This window comes from Haemorhous mexicanus, chromosome 4 (genome assembly GCF_027477595.1).
Source record: "Haemorhous mexicanus isolate bHaeMex1 chromosome 4, bHaeMex1.pri, whole genome shotgun sequence".
NCBI lineage: Eukaryota > Metazoa > Chordata > Aves > Passeriformes > Fringillidae > Haemorhous > Haemorhous mexicanus.
The window spans coordinates 11,908,276-11,931,176 of NC_082344.1; the positions used below are offsets into that span (position 1 = coordinate 11,908,276).

At 42.7% G+C, this 22,901-nt stretch overlaps 1 protein-coding gene and 1 long non-coding RNA gene across 2 annotated transcripts; one reads left to right on the forward strand and one right to left on the reverse strand.

The window, feature by feature from the left end:
* Window positions 1-6,600: 6,600 nt before the first annotated feature.
* On the reverse strand, window positions 6,601-8,922 carry LOC132326093 (uncharacterized). Its single transcript, XR_009486128.1, has 2 exons — window positions 8,648-8,922; window positions 6,601-7,954 (listed from the first exon to the last, which is right to left on the reverse strand). It is a non-coding gene; the product is annotated as an uncharacterized LOC132326093 (long non-coding RNA).
* A 101-nt stretch (window positions 8,923-9,023) lies between these two features.
* Window positions 9,024-17,592, forward strand: RAB33B (RAB33B, member RAS oncogene family). The gene is made up of 2 exons (XM_059843824.1): window positions 9,024-9,328; window positions 14,620-17,592. Exons 1-2 carry the CDS (start codon window positions 9,086-9,088, stop codon window positions 15,061-15,063), a joined length of 687 nt encoding a protein of 228 aa, XP_059699807.1. The 5' UTR covers window positions 9,024-9,085; the 3' UTR covers window positions 15,064-17,592.
* Window positions 17,593-22,901: the final 5,309 nt, after the last annotated feature.

A 22,901-nucleotide genomic window follows, 5' to 3' on the forward strand; every position in this document is an offset into this window, starting at 1 on the left:
TTATTTGGGGTTTTTTCTTACAGTTATCTTTATAATCTACAAGAGTTTTATAAAAACTGTAGGAAAATTTTGGCTTCTGTTTACATCGTGCATTTCAAGTATTCCTTTTCCTCACTGGAATCATCAAACATTCACAATTCTGCATCTCACTTCACTTGCAGTATCAGTCTGCAATATCTTAGTGAAATATAACTGTTTGAGCTGGGAAAAAAACCCAATCTTTGCTTTATTGAAGAGTGAACTTGTTTGTTCTTTTGAATTCTTGTTTTGTCCCCTGATGAGCACCTTTTCACCATGTCCTTTATGTTCTGTTTAATACCGCAGGACCCTGCTGGCACCGGAACCATCCTGCCTTTTCTAAATTATTGTCAGGTACACAAAAAGCATACAAGCTATGTGATAAGCGTATGGTGACCTAAATTTACCTAAATGGAGGAAAATCCTTGTGCTGCAGCTAAGCTGAAGCTGAGGAGGCAAACAGCTCAGAGCCAGGCTACAGGCACTGGCTGTTGCCAAGTGTTAAAAAGAGAGAAAAGACTGAGGCCACTGGAATAAGTAATAAACTAGCAGTATTTATCCTTATAAGGATTATACTCTGAATACAGTAAAAAAGTGTATAAATCTCATATCTGAAAGGACATCTTAGCAAACCACCAGGAAAATAAGCTTGTGTCTCATACCTATGTGTATTATCAGATACATGGGTCCCATCTGTTTTGGGGATTTTTTTTGTTTTGTTTTTCTACATACATTAATAAATTGTTCTTCCTGGTTAGATCACAGCATTTTCAATAGCACAAATACATCCTGGTATTTGCTTTTGAATATTCCCTCACCTGCAGCCCTCTCAAAGAGCAGCTAGGTGTGGCTGACACCTTGAAGACTGATGTTTCTTCAGAGGGCATGTCCTGGCTGCAGTACCAGAGGCTGCTATGGGGCTGTTTTGGATTTGTGCTGAACACAGGGTTGATAACACAGACATGTTTTTGTTAGTGCTGAGCAGAATCAAGGCCTTTTTTGCTGTTTGTACTTCCACACTGGTGAGGAAGTGCCTGGGAAGGGTGGGAGGAGGCACAGCCTGGACAGGTGACCCCTACTGACCAAAGGGATATTCCAGACAATGTGCCATCATGCTCAGTATATAACGAGGGGAAGAAGGAAAGGGGGCACATTGGAGTGATGGTGTTTGTCTTCCCAAGTGTATTGGTTTGGCAAGGCCTGGTTTTTGGTAGCGGGGGAGCACAGAGATGGCTCCTGTGGAAAGCTCCTGGAAGCTTCCACCATGTCCGGCAGAGCCAATCTCTGCTGACTCTGAAGATGGACATGCTGCTGGCCAACACTGGGCCAAGAAGAGAGATTGGTAATGCCTCTCTGATGACATTTTAGAAGACAACCAGAAGAAAATCAGTTTTTTCTCCTAGTCAGAGAAGAGGAGGAGGTGAGAGCATTTGAGGGAAAACAACCTGGGGGAACAGGCCCAGGCCCAGCTAAAGCTCCGTGGAGGGCTGAGGCCTAGAGAGAGGAAATGCCAAGTCATGGTGAAAAGGCCAGAAGTCCCTCTCTTCTGTATTTCAGACCCCAGCTTATCTCTCTGTGACCCCATAGGTAACTTCTCCTTAACCCCTGCTATTGGACAATTTCTGATACCCTCTTGCCCTATATAATGGGCTGCTTTAACCCATTCTGGTCAGAAGAGCCATCACTGGAACCCTTCACAGACCCCCAGTAAAGACATCACTGGGAACGCCAGGATGTTTCTTCTCCTCTCTCGTGGCATCTGCTTCCCAGCTAGCCTGCAAGGCTCCTTAGCAAGCAAAGAGCTGGAATCATAAGAGAGCTGATAAATCACTAAAGAGCTGATATCCTTTAGGCTTACTAAAGTTGCCTGCAGCTAAGAGTGGCTTGGGTATTCAGAGAGTCTGTCCCCAAAGGACTGAGCTATCCGGCTCCGGGCTGCCTGCCCGGGGGAACATCAGCCCGACCAGCTACCGGGATAACATGGAGACAGCAAGGTGAGTGGAGAAGGAAGGGCAGGAGGTGCTGCAGGCCCCAGAGCCGAGATCGCCCCGCAGGCCCTGCCGAGCCCGCGGTGAAGCAGCCGCGCCCCTGCAGCCCCTGGGGACGCACGGGCAATGCCGAGATCCACCCGCAGCCCCGGGGGAGGTGCCCTCGCCAGAGTGGGAGAGCCTGGAGGAGGCTCTGCTCCAGTGGGAGAGCCGGTGGAGAGAGAGGGCCCAGCTTCCAGGCTGGAGCAGCCTGGCCTTGGAGCGCTGCACCCTGTGGGAAGAGAGAGCCACGCCACAGCGGCTCTGGGAGGAATGGCTGCCCGAGGGAGGGACTCACCTTGCAGCAAGGCCGGGGTGGCTGCTGCTCGTGAGAGGGAACCCAGGCCAGGGAAGGTCATGAGAACTGTCTCCCCCACGGCCTCACAGGGGAAGGATTCCTCTCCCAGGGCAGCAGAAGAAAATCTCGGGGATGAGCTGACCAAACCCCCATGGCCCCCATGCAGGAGGGAGGGGCTGGGGGGAAATGGTGTTTTAAGGGCTTATTTTACTTCTCATTGTTCTCCTCTGATCCTGTTAGTAAGAAATTCACTTTGCAACCTTACTTTGAGCCTGTTTTGCCCTTGAAGTGTCTCTCCCAGTCCTTATCTCAACCTGAGTCCTTTGTTAACTTTTCTCTCTCTCCTCTGCCCAGCTGTGGCAGGGGAGGGTGAGTGAGTGACTCTCATGGGTGCCTGGTGTTGGGCTAGTGTCAAACCACAACACCAAGTTACATGGCCCTGCTCTCCTGGAGATGGCTGAACAGCTGCCTGCCCATGGGAAAGCAGGGAATTCATTCCTTGCTTTCCTTTACTTGTATGTGTGGCTTTTGCTTTCCCTATTAAATTGTCTTTATCTCAACCCACGAGTTTTCTGGCTTTTACTGCTCTGATTCTCTCCCTGATCCTTTTGGATCTCTGGGAGCAGCTCTCTGGGATTTGGTGGCTACCTGGGGTGAAACTGTGACAGTATGTATTTTTATTCAATGTTTTAGTTGAAATCACAGTAGGCCTATGCCTTGCATTACAAGAGTAAGCCTGGGAAAAGAAGGAAAGCCTATTCTTGCAGAAATGAGTAACAAAACCACACCGTGAGATGAAACTATTGGAAGAAAAACCTGTTACCAGATAATAAAATGCATAACATATCTTTACATTAAAATCTTGTGAGTCAAGGTCTCAACATGCAGGCAAATCACAATACAGCTGGGTTTCTTTGCTGCCTGGGGATGATTTATTGGGGCATTGGTGCACACAGATAAATATAGCAGCCTCGTGGCATTCGATGACTCTTTGGATATGCAGACACCCTTATGCACAGCACGTACAACGACAGTGACAGAGAAAGCAGGGAAACAGTTTTTGGTTGAACACACACTCTGCTGCTCGCTGGTGGAATGCAGTTCTGCTGTCAAGATGCTCCCTGTTCTTTCTGATTCCCCTTGGATGACCCATCCCACCAGGCTGAGGGCATGCCCAGCCAGGAGCCAGGACGTGCAGGCAGTGCTGCTGCAGGGCTGGGATGTGTGAAGAGCCCAGGTTTCTGTGCCAAGCTCTTGATGCAGAAGTTATTGAGTTGTCACATCAGCTATGCAGACAGGCCTGCAGCTCGTTCCAGGAACACAATGAGGAAAATACCCAAGCACCAACTAGAAATGGGAAAGGTTTTACTGCTTTTAATTTTCAGAAAACTTTTTGGTTTATAGTTTTGACAAGAAGAAGGGCGTGGAAGTGAATATGAAAGGCACGTTCTGGTAACTGGCAGTAAAGGAGCTGTGTCAAAACTTCATTTCAGATGAGACATTTGACTTTGTGATTTCAACAGGGTGTGTTAACACTTGCTTTTTCAGTCTGACATACAGGGTCCTAGAACCTCATCTCTTAAAAAGCTGTTCTTTGCTACTCCAACATTTCTGCCATCTGTATTTTGTCATAAAGGAACGTGTTTGGGGGAGGGTCAAACTCTCCTTAAAACTTGCAGAGTCAAGTCTTGCAATAGTAGAACTTTTCCTTGCAAAAGCACAGGACTTTTTCCTGCAAAGATGGAGGATGGGAAGCCTCACACCAAAGCCCCACAAGAAGTCAGATGTCAGAGGTACAGTATCTCTGCAAAACTTTAAAAAAAGCTTTAAAGAGACTCTAAAAACATTTTAAAACTACTTGTTAATAAATCACCTGGAAACTTTTTGGTCAGAAAAAAACAAGTAAATGAGACAGCCTTAGACTTACCCTTTTCCCCCCTAAATTGTTCTTTAACTTAGGACCTAGTGGAGGCAATTTTTAGATATTGAACACTCTACATTTTCATGGGACTAACACATTAAAGTATTCCTTTAGGAGAAAACAGAAATTACTATTCTTGAAATGCTAAGCAAGTCCAGAGACTTGCAACTATTTTCAGAATCCCCTTTCTTGGAAAATTCTACATCTGCTAAATAAAAATAGCTCTGAATTTAGGCTCTTATATGTTCATTCACTGAGCATATCTGAAGAGCGCATTAAAAGTAATTGTCCTTGCAAAAGAAGAAAACCAAAAGCTTTTTCAAGAGCTTTTATAGCAAGAAGCATTTTTAATTTATTCTGTGAGGATAAATACATTCAATTATATTTGCTGGTTTCCAAATATATTAGAAAGGAAAAAGAATATCCAGAAATTGTCTGTGCTGGATGAAATGTAAGGATCTAATCAACATCTTTATTCCTTCAAGTGTAGCAGCAGTGATGAAATTTCCAGTACCACACTGAAATAGCTCATAAAAGCATCCACATCTGATACAAAATTTAAACTCTCAGGTTTAAGCTAGGTTATTTACTCTAAGTCCATTGTTTCAGGGCCCAGCTGTGTTTCCTATGAAGGAGGTTCTGTCTCAGGGCTAACAAAACAGGAACTATGGTGGCTGGTGGCAGCATCGTGAGGCAAATCCACGGGCAAGGTTTTGGGTGCTCACTTCAAAATAGCCGAGCACTAGAGACTAGGAATGGCCTCAGCCACTAGGTGGTGTGTTGATTCTGCCATTTAAAGTCCTGGCTGGTGAAATAAAAGAAGTTAAGAGCTGTTGAAGAGCTCAGACCTAATTCAGATTCACTTTGTCCCCCCGGTATAACCCAAAACAAAATCAGTCAAATGAGCTGCGGCAGACCCAGTGAACAGCTGCTTAAACTCACCTTTTTGCACACTAGACAGAGCCCAAATCAGCGAACCCCCCACTAGAATTAGCATTTCTCTACTTCTTTGATTATTGGGCTTATACAGATGGGCTTGCTTGTGCTTCCTTTCCTTAGCCAAAACACATTTTGCATTCTGGGTGCAAGAAGGAACAATTCTGTGCAAGGGACATTGGGAATCTGAGGATGGCACAACATCCTCCCCCCCACCCTTTAATCTCCCTTCAATAAAATTACCTTTCTTCTTTGACAGAATGAATTATTTGAGAGCATAAAAGAAACCATCCTGTCTCAGAAGAGGACTACAGGGTGGAGGAACATCTCTACAGTCTGTGGGATTGGTCCAAGAGAGGCAGAAAGGAAGTGACAAAAACTAAGATGGGCACTGTAAGTGAAGTTGCTCTGAACTCAGGATATTTTAATGTTTTTCTAATTTAGTGTAGCCTCTTGTTTTTATATGAGTAATAATGGGTTGCTCAAAGCACTGTCCTCCAACCACCTGACAGTTATCTTTAGGATCTCAGGATTATTTATTATTTGTGCAGGCAGAAACCCCAAGTGGTCAGTGCAGCAGTGTAAAGAGGAGGACTCTCAAAGGCTATTATTAGGTATCTGATCTAAGCCTTAGGAATTCTGGCTCAGCTATTTCTTTGCAAAGCCCCTGTTAGGGTAGCAGTTCTCTCAACTACTGTAATCTACATTTGCTTTTCAGTGTAGGGGTTAAACTCTTTAAACATTTTTGCTGGTGGACATTGCTTAAAGAGTCATGTCTGTATCTTACCTCTTGCCTGTGTAGATTCCCTTGGTGAGTTAACAGATTGTTAGGGCAATGCCACACTTCCCTTCTTGAGAGATCCATCAATCCTTTCTGATTCAAGTGTCCTTTCCTGCCAGGCGTTATTTGCTTATTGACTGCAAATGGCAGCAGTGGCACAGTCAGGCTAGAGCACAGCTTTTCTGCCCTTTTACTTAATTCTGGTGAGCCACACCTGGAGTGTGTCCACTTCTGGGCTCCTCAGGAAAACAGAGACATGCAGCTCCAGGAGCAGCTCCAGGAGGGTTATGAAGTTATTAAGGGACTGGATCACCTCTCCTGTGAGAGAAGGATGAGGGAGCTGGGGCTGTACAGCATTGACACAACTGAGAGGGGAGTCTGGACTGCAGCATCACACCACAGGCTGAGTCACATCATCATCACAGAAAACCTTCCCCACAATCACGTTCCCCTTCCTCACACCCATGGTCTTCCCCTTCTGACTCCAGGCCATTTGAATATACAACATCAATGCAAACATCTCACAAATGCAATTTCCTGTGGACGCTCCCTATGTTGGGATCCCATTACTAAGGTTCTTAGAAATGCCTCTGCCCAAATTAAGGTACAAACAAGACCATTTGCCAGTGACAACAGCATGGGTTTTATTTGATAGTAAATATGGGAGAGAGAAAGAAATAGAAAATAGGTGGGGGGGACAGAAAGAGAGTAACAGGGACACAATAAGGAAAATGTCACCACTCCATGGATCCCAATGACACTCCCTTGATCCTCTCCAGCTGGTCTTCTTTGTGGTGAAGGTCCTCCCAAAAAGCACAGAATCTGATGGGTTAACACATGCTCAGGCCAGGTGGGAAAGCTCAGGCACCTCCCAGGTGGGGGGAGTTTGCCCTTGTCCCTTACAGCAGACTCTGGGTTGGTGGCATCACCTGCAGTCCCGTGGTGCCAGGCCTCAGGAATGACTCCGGGGACACTTTGGGGGCCTTTGATGGATTAAGGCACGCCCCACTCTCACAGGAATGTCCCTTTGGGGGTTCCACAGCCAGGCTGTGTAAGGGAGGATGGGTTCCCTGCCCCTGAGCAGAGGCTCCAACACACCCAAACTTCCTCCCCCCACCTCGGTTGGGGTCAAATCTGTGCAGAGCTGCTCCCAGCAGAGGGGTCTGTGGGCTACGGCCTCCCCCACCCCGAGGTGAGTCAGAGGTGATTCTTAGCATGGCGCCTGAGTTTGCTCACGTTCTTTTCCTTGTGGACTTTGCTTCAGGTGATTGGAGAATGGGTTTTCTCTCTAACCTCAGCAGTTTGACTTTCAGCCCAAAGTCCCAGTCAGGTACCTTCAGGGAGGCTTCTTTGGTTGTAGCTTCTTTATACAGTTTTTGTTATAATGAGCAAAACTTCATATCAATGTTTGACACATAAACTATTTCAGTCTCTGACATCATGCTGTCTGCAAAAACTGGATTTGTTACTCATGTCCAACAAGCCAATAATTACTCAAGAGGGACATGATCTATTTCAGGTTGCACAAACCTGGTGCTCCATGGTATTCAACAGATCAAATAGCCTAACTCTCAGAACTTTAGCTATTTATACATTTTAGCAAGCAAAATGATTAGTGTTCATTAGTTACAAGTCACATGATTCTTTTACTAATCAGTATTCTGTCTTCTGCTGGTTAGTGGTTCTCTCAGCTCTGGTGCTAATTAATCCCGTGCTCAGTCTCTCTCCTTTGTGGCCGGTGGGTTTTTGTGTCCGTGCTCTGTGAGTCGCTCGGGATCTGCCCCTACCGGAATTCCTTGTTACCCAGTGGGAGCCCATTTCAGCACAATTACTGAGCTACCTTCATTTGTTTCCTCCTTATCTTGGGAGTTCTGCCAGATGTCCTTGTGGCCCCTAAATTCTGCATTCGTGGTGTGCACTATGAGGCATCCACTTGTTCACAGCGGTACATCCTTCTTCCCAAGCTTTGTTAACTGTGAAAAATGCGTATTTTATGATTGGCTTTTCGCAAATATTAAAATGAATATTATATGTGTTGTGTTAGAAAGTAACACTGTATTAATTCTCTTCAGTAGTGTGTTAAATATAGCTTTAGGTTATAAAAATTGTTAAAATAGAAACTGTGCTATGTAGGATACGCTTTTTTAAAGAAAGGACTTGCAGCGAGATAGCAGCCACAAGACACCTAAAAGAATTTATTGCTCCCTTATCAGAAGGAACGAACTTCTTCCCGCCTCGAAGGCGCTGTTAGAATTAGGAGGAAGAAGTTGACGATGACCAGGCCGAATCCTGTGTTTGAATGGAATTTATGCATCATGCATGAAGTGTATGAATATGCAACAGGCTGTTGTTTTTAAGGGTTAATCCTTTGTTAACGAGGGTCCTTTTTCGGGCTTGTGCTGCCCAGAAAAAGGTACCCGGACGTCCGTAACTCTTTGTTTTTATTGTCTCATATTGTCTTAATTCAAATTGTCTAAATTATTATTACTCTAATTGTATTACTATTTTTATAACTATTTTATTACTATTAAATCTTTAAAATTTTAAAAAACAAGTGATTAGTGTTTTTCACATTAACCTCCCCTGGCTCTGAGAGCATTGAAGCCTGTCCAGCCCCTAACCTTAACAAGGCATTTCTACCAACAAATAATTTGTTTTTTGCGCACCTGGCCATCACTTAGAGCTTCCTGGCAGCTCTCTGTTTCACAGGCTCAGTCTCCTTTCTCATTGATTAGGCTGGAAAGCAGACAAAAATCAGACAACGAATATTCGTTGAATATCTCACAGATTCCACATTTCGCCACATCCAAGCCGCTCGGACGGCTGCGGGACCCGGCCCGCCGCAGTCCCAGCTGTTTCCGGCCGTTCCCGCTGCTCGGAGATTCCCGAGCGGATCCGGATCCGGATCCCGATCTCGGATCCCGATCCTGCCCCCGCCCCCTCAGCGCCGCGCGCGCAGCGCCCCCTGCCGCAGGCAGCGCCCACGCGCGCACCGGCCCCGCCCGCGGGGGATCGGCCGCCGCGCTCTCGCGAGACCGGCCCGTGGTGGGGCCGTGACGCGTCCCCCCGGCCCGCGGCTGCTCCGCGGCGCGCCCGGGGCCGCCATGGCTGCGGGGGACGTGGAGTCCTCGCTGGAGCTGAGCCTGACGGGCTCCGGGGCGCTCTCCGGCGCGCTGCCCCCCGCCCGCTCGCGCATCTTCAAGATCATCGTCATCGGGGACTCCAACGTGGGCAAGACGTGCCTCACCTACCGCTTCTGCGCCGGCCGCTTCCCGCAGCGCACCGAGGCCACCATCGGCGTGGACTTCCGCGAGAGGGCCGTCACCATCGACGGCGAGCGCATCAAGGTACCTGGGGCCGGGCCGGGCTGAGGGGGCGACGGGCGGAGGGGCAGCGCCCGGCACGGTGCTGCAGCGGCCGGGAGAGCGGGCTGGCCGGGCCGCAGCCCTGGCGGGGCTCTGCCGGCCTCCGACACCGCCGTAGCGCGGAGGTTCTGTTCGGCGGGGCCGCGTCGCCAGCAGCCGCAGCTGTGTCTGCCCTGAGACTGCTCCCTGCTGGCCTTGCTCCTCTTGGAAAGGTAGTCACGGTGTAGGTTTCTGGGATGGTGAACCAATTCCTGCCATAGGCCAGATCTTCTTGCGTCTTTTGTCAAATGCTGATCAGTAATTTATCTTTACAGTGGACTTGTATATAGATCTCAGCAGTAGTTTAGACAAGTCTTACTTGTCCCTGTTATCAGCAGCGTTTTGCCTCCGAGAAATTCTGCATCTTTGTTCATCGGGCATCACAGTCGTTTTAACCTTCCACATCACAGAGCTATATAGGTGCCACTGTTATGATCATTTTGCGTTAAAAATATTAGGAAATTGAATATTGTTCAGTATTGAGCAGTGTATTTCAAGTTCTAATTTTTAGGATTCTGTTAAGTTTGCTGTGTGATGATTGTAAGCATCATTTGCAGAATACTCTGTAACAGCTTACAGATGCAGTTTGTTTACTAACATGGTTTTAAACAGAATCCCCATCTGCTTCTGTATTACCGTTTGTTTCTATGAGGAAAGCTCAGTTGTGCAAAAAAAAAGGAAGTTAACAGGAGTCTTGAGCTTGTACTCGGGCATTTATTGTCATCAGGTCTTACAACTACAGCTTACAGTTATGTAGCTGAAAGTTACATTTTTTCCTTTCTTATTTATTGATTAAAGAGATTATGGAGGATATATAAGAATAGGAGAACCAATTTGCTTTCCTGCTTCTGTGGGATTTTTATCTCATATCCTTTTTCAACTAAAAAAGAAAGGTGAATAGGAGTTTTTGTTGGTGGGGTTTTTTTGTGTGTGTGTGTGGTTTTTTTTTTTTTGTTTTGTTTTGTTTTGTTTTGTTAGTAAAATCACTTACTAGAATTTCTCTGACAGCTGAAATTTTCTACTCCTTTGTCCAGACAGAGGAGAGACCTCCTGAGGGATATTGTCTTGTCAGCACCATCTTATTCGCTGTCATTTTCATCACAGCTGAATGATGCCTGACCTTTGTTGGAGAGAAGTGAAGAACATAGCATAATCCACAGCTCTTAGATGCTTCACATAGGTTGTTCTGCCATTCTGATATATGTGTTTCTGTAGATTGTTTTGCTGTGTTTTTGAGAGTACTACCTGTAAAAGAAACCAGTTCTGGTTGAGGAAGGTAGAGAAGTGAAGGAGGCTCTTCTGAGACACCTTGTTTTGTGCAAGTTCTGTTTCAGCATTAAAGGAATAAATGTTATCCTTATGGCCAGGACCCTGCTTCTTAGTGGGAGTGTTGTCAAGTTTGAACTGATTTTGGGTGGTTTTAGCAACTTCTCTTACTCCTCTTCACCTGTCTCTCATGTAGCAGTCAGCTCCAGCAGCACCAGTTGAACCAGGAGAGAGCAGCTCTGATGAACTAAATTATTGTAGTCCTTGCTGTGCCCTGAAGGGAATTTTTCCTCTTGCATCAAAGTAGGTTATAAAGTAGTGTCTTCTCCCTTCCCCCAGCCAGCTGGATGGTTCTTTCTTGTGCTGGTACAGCAGTAACTGTTTCCTTCACAGCTGGAAAAGTGCTGTGTCATTGGCAGGAACACAAGCACAGTTCTTCTCGCTGATGGTCTCCCACACATCGATTGTGTAGCATTCCAAGGCATAGGAACAAGTATATTCCTTGTACAGTAGGCTGACAGCTTCATATCAAACAGTGATGCCTAAATGTGATGAGTAAATTGAAACTTTCAACAAATGGATTTACTGCCTTCTAAATTTTCCTCTTCCTCAATTAATCTAAACATTGAAAACTGAAGAAAACAATGATGTCAGTCTTCACTGACCTACATTAAGAGAGCAAAGCACAAATGAAATTCAAATAAGGTCTGAACATCATGTTCTGTACCTTTCAGCTATTCCAAATTTTCTCTGTTTTTAAAGGAGACATAGCATCAAGGCTAATTGTGTTTTTACCAGTGTGTTGTAAACCACACATACAAAGTGAGTCCTTGTTTAGAAAAGAGCCTTCCTGGACCACAAAACAGAATCAGAAGATGGGGTGTGATAGCTGAGGCAGTGTATTTAATATTTTTTACACCATTTGTCTTTTCCAGGGAATGTGACCAAGTGATTCTGTGCAGTTTTATTAGCTAAATTATGCTGTTAAAACAAATATTCAAACTACATATTTTAAAGGGCTGTTATAAAAACTGTGGTCCCCTGAAGATGGGTATTACTGAACTAACAGTGAAATAGTAATCTTAATGTTACTTCATTGGTGCACACCCATTAACATGAACATTTTCAGTGTTGTTTTTCAGAAGAGAAAATATTTGGGGTGAGAGGCAGAAATGGAACAATTTTGTCAAGTTCACCTTGAACAAGAAAAAACGAAACTTCTAAAATGTGTAGTTTTCGACACTGGGAAAGGACTTACCTCTCATTGCAAATGACTCAGTTGATAATGCCCTTCAAGCTTGAATGCTGCATGTAAATGAAATCTTGGAAGAGCTGTAGTTTAAGCTTCACTTGCAAGTTATGTAAACCTTTAATTTAATTTCCCCATCTTTACCCAAGGCTGGCAGTACACTTGCAGATCTCTCCTTGACTGAAGCATGACTGATTTCTGCTCTGTGAATAACTTGGGGAGAGAATTGTAAGCTCACAACTGCCTGTGAAAATGAAGTCCCTCCTTAAATTAATTTGATATAGCATTTTCCAAGATTATCCATATGATTTCTTAACATAATATTGTCTATACATAGGATTGCTTCAGTCTGTGCTTCTTTTTCCTCAAATTTCTCAAATTCATGAACATTTTCTATGAGTCTCCTGACTTCACGATGTTTTATAAGTGCACAGAACTGGAAGGATGTCTCACTTGGGTGTGTGACTGAATCTTACCCAAATGTAGGTGCCTGTTTAGTCCAATTGTGTAGACTCATGGAGGTGCTGTCAGTTGTGTGTAGAGTGTAATACCACTGGCAAAAAGAGGGGGTTTCTGTGGGAAATAGTAAAGGTAAGATGATTTTCAGAAAGTTAGAAATTCAGGTTTACTCTAAAATGAGACAGATTGCAACTCAGTACCATTTCATGGGATCAGAGCCAGGGCAACTTGCCTTGCTTTTCCTAACAATCCTAATGACCCTTTCAGAAGCAGCACTCAGGTCTTTCTAAGTGTCTGGATCCAAAGCTGCAGAGAACTGGACTAGGCTACAAAAGCCAAGCTGCTCTGATGTTCTCATGCAAATTCTCATCTCCACTGTTGTAACCAGTAGCTGCCATTCCCACCTGCCCTGGTCTGAGGTTTTTTTTAGGATGGGTGACCAGGGTTGAACTTAATACTGCAGAAAAAGTCACACCATCTGAAACATCTTTTACTCTTTTTTCTTCAGTCTGTCACATGACTGATTCATAACACCCTGTGATTGACTCGTGGATCTGGATTGTCATCCTTTTAATAATTTCCAACCTGATGAACCCTGTGCTTAAAGAAAAACTCCTTATTGTCAGTCACTGGTTTCAGGACTTTGCATCTGCTTCTATTCAGTTTCACTGTATTTCCACTGTTGTAGCTTTCAAAACAATTTTATATCATACTGTAGTCCTCTGTCACTGATGCATCTTCTTGCTCTTAGCAGATTTCCCTTGCACTTGGACTTCCTTTTTTCTAATATAAAAAGTCACTGGTTAAAGTGGTAAACAAGACAACTTTCAAGATATTTGCAGTTTCTAAAGAAGTTTTACTGAAGCATTTGGATCAAAGGAATGCAGAACTATGGTAATGGGAGAACAATTTCAACAATTACATAGTAGCTGTGACTTTCATGAGAACAGATTAAATTTAGAATTTATCTTCATTGTCTGCAGAACACTTAGTATTCCTTGAGTTCTGAGTCTCAAGAAAAACTCCTTTCATTCCCAGGAGAAAGAACTTTCTGCTCAAAAACCGAATCAAACTAATCAAACTGCCTCAGCCATTAGTGATCAGCTGTATAGGACAGACAGGGAGCTAGGACTCAGCTTTTTCCCAAAAAATCAAATGTCTTTCAGATGTTTCATTATCACTAAGGTGTGTGTGATAGAGCCACACACCAGTTTATTTCTGACAGGGTACAGGTAATGTGGGGGTGTAGGTGAAGGGGTTCTGACTGCTGTGCACTGCAGTTCTTATCTCCTGAAGAGCAAGTTTGTGTAAACATTGCTGTCCACAATTCTGTAGCATTCTTTACATGTCTGAGTACTCCAGGCTTCCATTACACAGGATGATCAATGTATTTAAAATTTCCATTAGCTGTTGCTTGCAGATGTTTGCAGCACCTGCTGATGCTGCAAAGCTTGTTTTATTTTGTTTCAATCTGGACCCCAGAAATTTGAAGGCATTTCAGTTCTTCTGAATGTCTTTCTATTCTGACTATGCTTCTAGCACCTGTGTTCAGTCTGGTTTGGACAGAATGGTGTGTACCTGGAAATGATAGTCACATGTTAAGTTAACAGGAGGTTTATACTTTTCCTTTAGTTTTTTTCTTTAATGCATGCCTAAATACTACAAACCATAGTATGGTCCCAGTTAAAGTACTAAATAAGCAAGTTAGATGTGCATGGCAGGAGGGTTTGATTCCAGCACACTGCAGAGAAAGATTTCTTTGTCCTGTTTTTGTTGATAATGTTGAAATCAAGCATGGTTTGATTTCTTCCTACTTTTACATGGCAGTTAACATCATGGTAACAACAAAATTTTGGGGAAGATGAGATTATTTTTGGCAATAACAAAAATCATGTCAGCTGAGGGTTGTATTGGGAAGTAACGCTTATTTAATTTTCAAATGAAAGTGCTATTGCTAAGACTTCATGATTTATTTTTATAAAAATCTTGAAAAATACAGGCTCCAATAAACTTTCAGAAATTTGTAGTTTCTCTCAAGTGTCATCATTCCTCCTGGCCTCACTTGTGAGCAGCTTTGAAAGTTAAAGCGTGTGAAATTGTGTGAATACAACAGTTACCTTCAGCACCAACTTGTCAATATGGTTAATTCAGAAGAGTAGATTTCTGTGATCATGTAACTCTTCTCACTACAAGTAATTTGTATTATTTTCCAAAATGAGTAAGAAAACATTTTTTCCTCTCCTTCTCTTTCTGCTTTCAGATACAGCTATGGGATACGGCAGGCCAGGAGCGCTTCAGGAAGAGCATGGTGCAGCACTACTACAGGAATGTCCATGCTGTGGTGTTTGTGTACGATATGACAAACATTGCCAGTTTCCACAGCCTGCCATCATGGATAGAGGAATGCAAACAGCACCTTCTTGCCAATGATATACCACGGATTCTGGTTGGAAATAAATGTGACCTGAGAAGCGCTATTCAGGTGCCCACGGACCTGGCCCAGAAGTTTGCTGACACTCACAGCATGCCATTGTTTGAAACCTCTGCCAAGAACCCCAATGACAATGACCATGTGGAGGCCATATTCATGACACTGGCTCACAAGCTTAAAAGTCACAAGCCATTAATGCTTAGTCAACCCCCAGATCATGATGAAATACATATAAAGCCTGAACCAAAACCTATCACATCCTGCTGGTGTTAGGTCACATTGTCACTGGTTATCACCTTGTCTTGTTTGCAAGTGCTTCAAAATTATGGTCTTTGGCAAAGTTACAGGTTTTGGTAGCAACTATAGCAAATCTCTTTGGCACTTTAATGTGTTTTTTATTTTAATTTTTCCTGGCGTAGATGTGCCCATCTTATGCTCTTGCACTTTGTAATTGTACTTTCTGAATACTAAAGTTTCACTATAAATACATGGGAACATACTCACTTTGTCAAGTTCTGACAAAGCAATCCTAGTTGAGCTCTTGCTGCCTGAGGTTGTTCTCATCACTTGTGGTAACATTATAACTAGTGTGCCAGTTTACTAATACTTTTGGTTGCTACTTGTGTTGGAATAATGTAGGAGAAAGAGCCTTTTGTGACAACCAGGGAACTTGGGTTTTGGGTCAGCAAGTGAGGAGATGTTTTGGCATATGAAGGAATATTAGGTGGCTACTAGGAAATTAGAAAGCAGGTACCTTTTTATTATAACAGCAAAAAAAACAGCCCTGTCAAAGTTTGGATTGCCAGTGTCGGTGCAAATTGCTAGGTTTTGGCCTGTCCTTCCACTATGAACTTGGTCTGTTTCTTCATGGCAGTGGTAATGAAATTAACTAACATCTCCCTACCTCTAGACAGTAATTTGATACTTAAAGCTTCATCAATTTTTCATAATTAGCATGTCATACCAAACTATGTTATGTTAGCCAATATTGTGGAAAGTACTGTAGCGCAGGATTTGGGGTAAAATTGGGACTCCACCTGTCCAAAAGTTCTCTGATCTTACTAAAATTATATATTTCTGAAGGTGCTGTATTTGAGTAGAATGTCTCAGGGTAAGTAAAAACAGTTGAGTAAGTAAAAGATTGGGTGAATTTGGCAAAAGCATACTGCTTTTCAAAGATGGGATTTGCAGGGCTTTAAGAGATCGTGAGTGGTTCTCAGATGTCTTGAAAAGCCAACTTGATAACATATTTCAGGAATGGGAATGCATAGGAATATGGTACATTCTTAAAATATTTCCAAACACAGACTAAATTGGGTCTTGAAATACGGAGTAAATCTACCAACTACATCATCAGTTACAGATTTTTGAAGGAAAACCTGCATGTATAATGTTGTGACTGTATGTAGGGCTTCCTTGGCATTACTAATGTGAGCTAGTAGGGGTTAGATGAGGGAAAAAATTCCTCTTGGACCACCTTTTTCTGTGTTCTCATAGTTGCAACTGCTTTTTTTCAGTCCTATCTGAAGATCAAGTTTCATAATAAAAATGGTGCTAAGTTGCACATAGTTGCATAAAGTGAAATGTAAGCCATAGAATGCTATCTATGACTTCATTCACGTGCCATGTCAAACAATGTTTTGTGACTTAGTTTTTGAAGTATAAATGAAGATTTTTTTTTTTTAATTGGCAATGTGTAGCATGTGTTGCTTACTGGAAACTCAATGGAAGGGCTAGTTCAGAAGCTGCCACCCTAATGATCACATTAGAAACAAATTACTGAAACAAGATACCTGTTATTATGTAAACTATTACAATTCCTAAGATGTAATTTCATTGCAATTTATACAGAAAAAAATACATTGACTTTTTTCTAGATTTTGGAAGAGCATTTAATTTGGTCTTATATGGTTAAGATGTTTAAAAAGAATTTAAACAAAAGGTAGTACTTTTTCCTGTATAAAGCTGCTTTAATTGTGACAGTATTCTTCCTTAGGAAACATTTGTAAAAGGAAGCTTTTGTATTCACTCTGAACCTTATATTACTAGCATTTACAGTTGTTTCAGAAACAATCACCTTTTTAACACTAGTGTCCTTAATGATTTCCTTAAGAAAATGATTGATCTTAAATTGATGTTTATACTATGGTAAGTAAATATGGTTTACAGTCCTGTTGGACAAATTGTTTTTCACTCATGTCCTTAATCCTTTTTCTGAGAAGGATCCTTCTTAATTATTTTTTGTATACTAAATATAATTATTTGTATACTGAATATGTCAGCAAGTTTTTGTGAGTTTTTTGGTTTTGTTTTGTTGATTTGGGTTTTTGTTTGTTTTATTTGTTTGTTTGTTTTTAATAAAAATATCCCAGAATTAAGAATTTTAAAGTCAGGTTGGGGGTTGGGGTAAGAAAATCATGTAACTGCAGTGTTACTGTTAAATTTGATCTGAAACACCTGCACATCTGTTAAGTTTTATTTGAGTTACCACAACTTGTAAATAAGGGCCCTCATGTCATGAAAATTGTGTGCAAATGGTGTTCAAGTGTGTAATTCCATGTTCAGCACAAAGCATGTTCTAATGGTTCTGCCATGGAGGCAGTGTGGTCAGTAATGCAGGATTCAGTGTTGCTCCCTGGCTTTCAGTGGTGATGTTCTGCCCACAGGATGGATATCAGAGTACTGAATACTTTGTGTATTTTCACTTTACCAGACTGTAAAGTTGTGTTCTTTTGTATGTGTTGGGGGCAGGCAAGGCACAGTCCCAGAAAACTAATAAACGGGCTTTGCCACAAACTGTCACCACTTGTTTTCAATAATTATAATAGAAATGATAATATAATTCCATATGGTTAGAAAATGCTGTGAGGGAGTTAAAGGAGTTTCTAGTTTCTGTCTGTGTGGGTGACAGTTTTTACAAAAAAGACTGTCACAGTACTTGGACTACTGTCAGTGCTTTCTTGCAATGACTCTGGGTGATTTTGGGGCATCTGAAGCACCCACCTGATGGTTCAGAGGCATGTTCAATATTTATTTCAGATTCCAGAAGAATGGGAAGTGAAACAACAGTTACAAAAATAGCAATTACTGACCCTTGGATGTAAATCAAGACTCTAAAGGAGTCTTCTCCATTACTCTTCTTCTAGTATCATCTTGTTCAGAAATAAAACCTCTTTAACTTTTATAAATTTGTTGAAAGTCATATTTCTTGTCCCCTCTGTGAGTATTTTCACTTCCCCAGAATGTATAATTCTAATACTCTTTTTTTTCCCCCAGACTCCTACTTTTGAGGTCATTGACTGGTGTTGCTTAACATTGCAATTCCCAGATAAATGTAGAGCCATATATTATTTAAAAGTAATAGTAGTATTACTTTTAAATGGCAGTTTGTTTTTTCTGTGGAAATCAACGCAACACCAACACGTAATCTTAAATCTAAAGTCATAAATAACATTAGAAGTTGTCATTATTCTAGGACTCACAAAAAAATGCCACTGTTCTGAGGATGTCTCTGAGGATGTGGGATTTTTTTCTCCTTCCTCTGTTGATGCAGGGTGCCCAAAGGAGGCCTCATTTATCCAGCTGAATGGATCATCAGTGAGGGCTGTGAAGAGGCATTGAGAGAGGAAGAATGGCTGCTGGTTTCCAGGGGTGTTCTGGGATTCACTGGGCTCTGCACAGCCTCCCACCTGCCAAATAGAGGCACATTGTGAGGGCAGCTCCTTGTAATTCTGGAATCTATTTCCAGAGCTCAAAGAAAGGCAAGTGAGAGCTCCCAGTCAGCTAGGGACATTCCCTGAGGTGCACAGTCCCTGGGGGATGTTACTGACGTGTATTGTTTTCTGCCTTGCTGAATCATCACTGCTTAATGGGAATCACAAATTACTGAATCCTTAGCTAATCATTTGGAATTAATGGAAAACAAATTTCCCAGCAATGCCAGTGATCATTAAAAAAAACCCCAAAATAGAGCATAATCCTCTCCCTGGCCTGCATTTAACCAATGCTGCTCTGATTAGGAAGAGGTTCTTCCCTCTGAGGGTGGTGAGGCACTGGCACAGGTTTCCCAGAGCACCTGTGGATGCCCCATCCCCAGAAGTGTTCAAGGCCAGGCTGGGTGAAGCTCTTAGCATATGAAAACTAAGAGTCACAAGACCCTGATCTTAGCTCAGTACTTCCTTTTCTATGATTATTTTTTACTGTTTGCACTGCCCCGTTGGAAAGGTCAGACGAAGAAAAAAGACTGGTGTGAGGCAATATGCTAAACTCCCTCTTTCTGAAAATACTTAGTGATTTACTGCTGAAAACATCACGCTGGGCCTCTAAATCAGGAGTCATAAAGCAGAAGCTGCATTTGCAAACCATTTATCCTCTCCAAAGCCTGGCCATCCCCACATCCTTCACACCCACTCCTGTACAGGAAAACACTTTAAGTGCTCAGGGGGCTCTGAGGTGCTCCTTGCCCTTCATAGTCCTCTGTCCCTCAGACCTTTCTTCAGTTAAGGAAGGGCAGACAAAGAGAAAAATATTAAACTGACCCTAAAATACATGAAACAGCTTTTCTATTTACTTCAAGGTGTTTTTAACACACTTAAAATAGAGACAGTGAAGAGCTTCTGCCTTCAGCAACAGAAGATTCAGCTGTAGATTAAGAAAAGCATGCGCTAATCAGAGAGGGTTTTCAAGTTCCTGTGGATCCTCATGACTACCTTGGAGTGCTAGCTTCAATTCTGAGCTAATATCTGAGTCACTGTGAAGCTGCTGTTAAAAAGCACAAATGCTGGCAGCCCTTGTCTTTTGCTTCAAGGCTCACAGTGCTTTTGTCAAATTGCATCTGACCTGAAAGAGCTGATTTCAATACTTTCATCTTTCATTTCAGTAGTTTCATCTGTCATTAAATAGGTACATTTCGTTCATATGCATGATAAGAGTAGAGGGTAAATAAAGATAAATGAGATATATTCTCTCTGTATATCTAAAATTATGTATATTCCCATCACCATAGGCATGCATACTTTTGCATCATAATGCAACACTTGGGGGAGTGCTGTGTGGAATTCCAACTCTTTTTGATGTGTGGTACATGACACTGGTGGGATTCCAGCTCTAGCATCTGCCTTAAGGCTCCAGCTCTCAGGCTTTATGGGTGAAGAACTGCTGAATGAAGCAAAAACTTGGGTCAGTTGGGGTAGGGAGGCTGCCTGCATCAGACAAAATTAGAAACACAGAAGCAACTGCTGTAAGATATGCTTAGAGCAAAGAATTTGGAAGCTGAAAACACCATCTGTCATCCTGAATCAGTCTTATGGTTATTGGGTGGGGAGGAAGGGCTTAGCAATATTTGCATGTACTGTTCCACCATAAACATAACATACAATAACAACTAATTTTGACTAAAGAAGAAAGTGATGAGTGTAGTTAAAAACAGAGGGGACAGAAGCCAAAGGATGAAACAAGAACCATGAAACAAAGTAATTTTAAATAAAGATTACATAAATGTCAAGTCAATGAAACAAGAGAACACACATTTCTGTAACTTTGAAGAGAAGGAAGGGAAGGGAAGGGGAAGGGGAAGGACTCAGAAAGTGCAAGTGAAACTGTGCAGTTTGCTAATGTGTTTGGGTTAGATGTATCTGAAGAGGTGCAGAAAAGCAGTTCCTGTTTTTTTGGAGAAGCACCTAAAGGAGGCTGGGAAATGCTGTCTGCTTTAATGGGCTTCCCTCCTCAAGTTAGAGGTAAATTCAACAACTTTTTCCCATATTTACACACTGTTGGTGCTGAAGAATCAAGAGATCATATCTCAGTTTGGAAGGGACTGATAAAGATCAGTGGTTGGACTCAATGATATTAAAGTTCCTTTTCAACATAAAGAAGTCTGTGGTTCTATGATCCTAAAAAACAAGAAATCACACAGTCTGACTCCAAAAAAGGTATGTTGTGTGTCTTTTATTAGGTGGGGTTTCTACTGAGTTAAAAAAAAAAAACCACAAAAACAAAAAAAGGGAATATTCCTCCTCTCAGCTGCAGGCAAATCCACTTTCTGTTTTCAGGACATATCTGTATTTTGATTAATTAGTCCTACTCCTGTCCTTTCCCAGCTCTTTTAACGCTCTCTTCTGTAGTCTGCCTTTCCCTTGCATGTTTAATGAGCAAGACCTAGTGTTCCCCACTCAAAATATTTTAGGCCAGGTCATCTACCTATAGTGAAGATTTACTTCAATTTCCAACTACTTCATGCAAAATCGGGGTGGGCTATAGAGACACACAGCTGTGACTTTGTATCCCCTGTTTTCTCACTGCCTTTCGCCAGCAAAGGGGAAACACGCTTGTGCCCAGCAAAGGCTGCCCTGACCCTGAGCACCAGCAGCTCAGCAGCACCAGGGAGGAACTGCACCAAACATGTATCTATGAAAAATTAAAATTCATATACAAATAAATAAAAATATATACAAGCATATATATATATATATATATATATATATATATATATATATGTTTTTAAAATCCCAAACAGGCTTGTTGTCAAAGAAGTGCCTGAAAGGATTCCCTGATCCTCACCGTGATGAAGATCCCTCCTCTTTTTCTCCTCTTCTGCGCCTCCTGCCCCTTCTGTTGGGGAAATGACTTAAAAAAATTCTTTGCCCTTAGTTGAACATTAACTTCCAGAATCAGCTTCCCTGATTACCCTTCTGATTACACTGGGTGATTAACTCTGGCCACTGCTGATGGCAGGCTGGCAGGTTTGCCTTTATCCACCCGTGGATATCCTGTGCCTTGTTCTGTGCGTCAGGGAACAGGGTAATGTTTGTCTCAGCCTGCTTGAGGTAAAGAATTTTTTTTTATGTAAATGCCTTGTCTTTGACTTAATGCAAGCAATGCTGACACAAGGTGAGCACAAAATGCTTGCGTCCGTAATGGGGACCCATAACTTCACCTGACTTCCACCAGTGAAAGCTGGGGGTGACACAGTTTGGAGTGTCCCTGGAGATGCAGGCAGGTTCTGGGAAGGTGCTGCACCTCGCATGTGGAATGGGCTGCTAAATATAGCACTGGAAACTGCAGTCAGGAATATATTTTCTGCAACACTAACCAAAGAGGAGCAACATTAAACTGATAATCAGTTTCCACCAATTTCCATTCTGCAGCTGTCATTTTTCTGGAAACCCCCACTTTTGTAGAAAGAATTGTTGAAATCATCTGTCTAGAAGTGATCTGCAATAGTTGCACCACTGGAAGGACTATGTAAGAAGTAAGCCATCTTGTAGCTGCTGATAAATCAATTGCAAACATTTTTATTCAGAAGCAGCACAGAGCATACTTCTCTTTTACACCCTAAGATTTCAGTATGTGCTGCTAAGGCTGTTTCACAGCCAAATGAGTACCTGCCACACCTGACACTTAATGCCATACCAAAGGCTTTTAAAGCTGGGCTGGGTACTTGGATTGTGTCCCAGAGCTGTGCCAGGAGGACCTGACCTGCAGCAGCCATGGTGGCACTGCCACCCTCATCCCAGGAATTACCTACCTGAGCTGATGGAAACAGCACAGTGTTTGAAAAAGGACTGGTAACATCTTGCTTTGCACTCTCACAGTTAAAGCAAATTGCCCTGTTCAACCAGCAGTCAGATGCTGTTGAATTATGCTTAGTATGTCACACTGCAAGGACTGGTTGTGGAACAGCACTTCTGGATGGGACCATAACTCCCAGAAATGATGCAGAGACTGAGCAGTGCATGTAGCAATACAAAATCTGTTTTAGACTGACCAGAGCCACTGCTTTCAGCTGTCAGTGAGCCAAATACTCTCTGAGGGTGTCTGGCTTTCTTTAAATGTACAAGAAGAGCAGTTTGTGTTAAACAAGAAGAAACTCCCCAGCATTTCATTGCAGATGGTGTGGAGCTGTGCCAGAAGCATCTGAGGACAGGGAGCGCAGTCTCACTGGGTGCTTTGATGCCTGTTGACAGGCACTGTTTTAGAGGAAAAAGAACATCATCCCATTTTGAATCACATTGAAATTAATATATTAAAGCAATTCAAATATTAACACCTTCAAATGAACAAGACACCAGCTGTGTTTTGATTGGCATGGGAGGGGATTGCACTAGGTGATC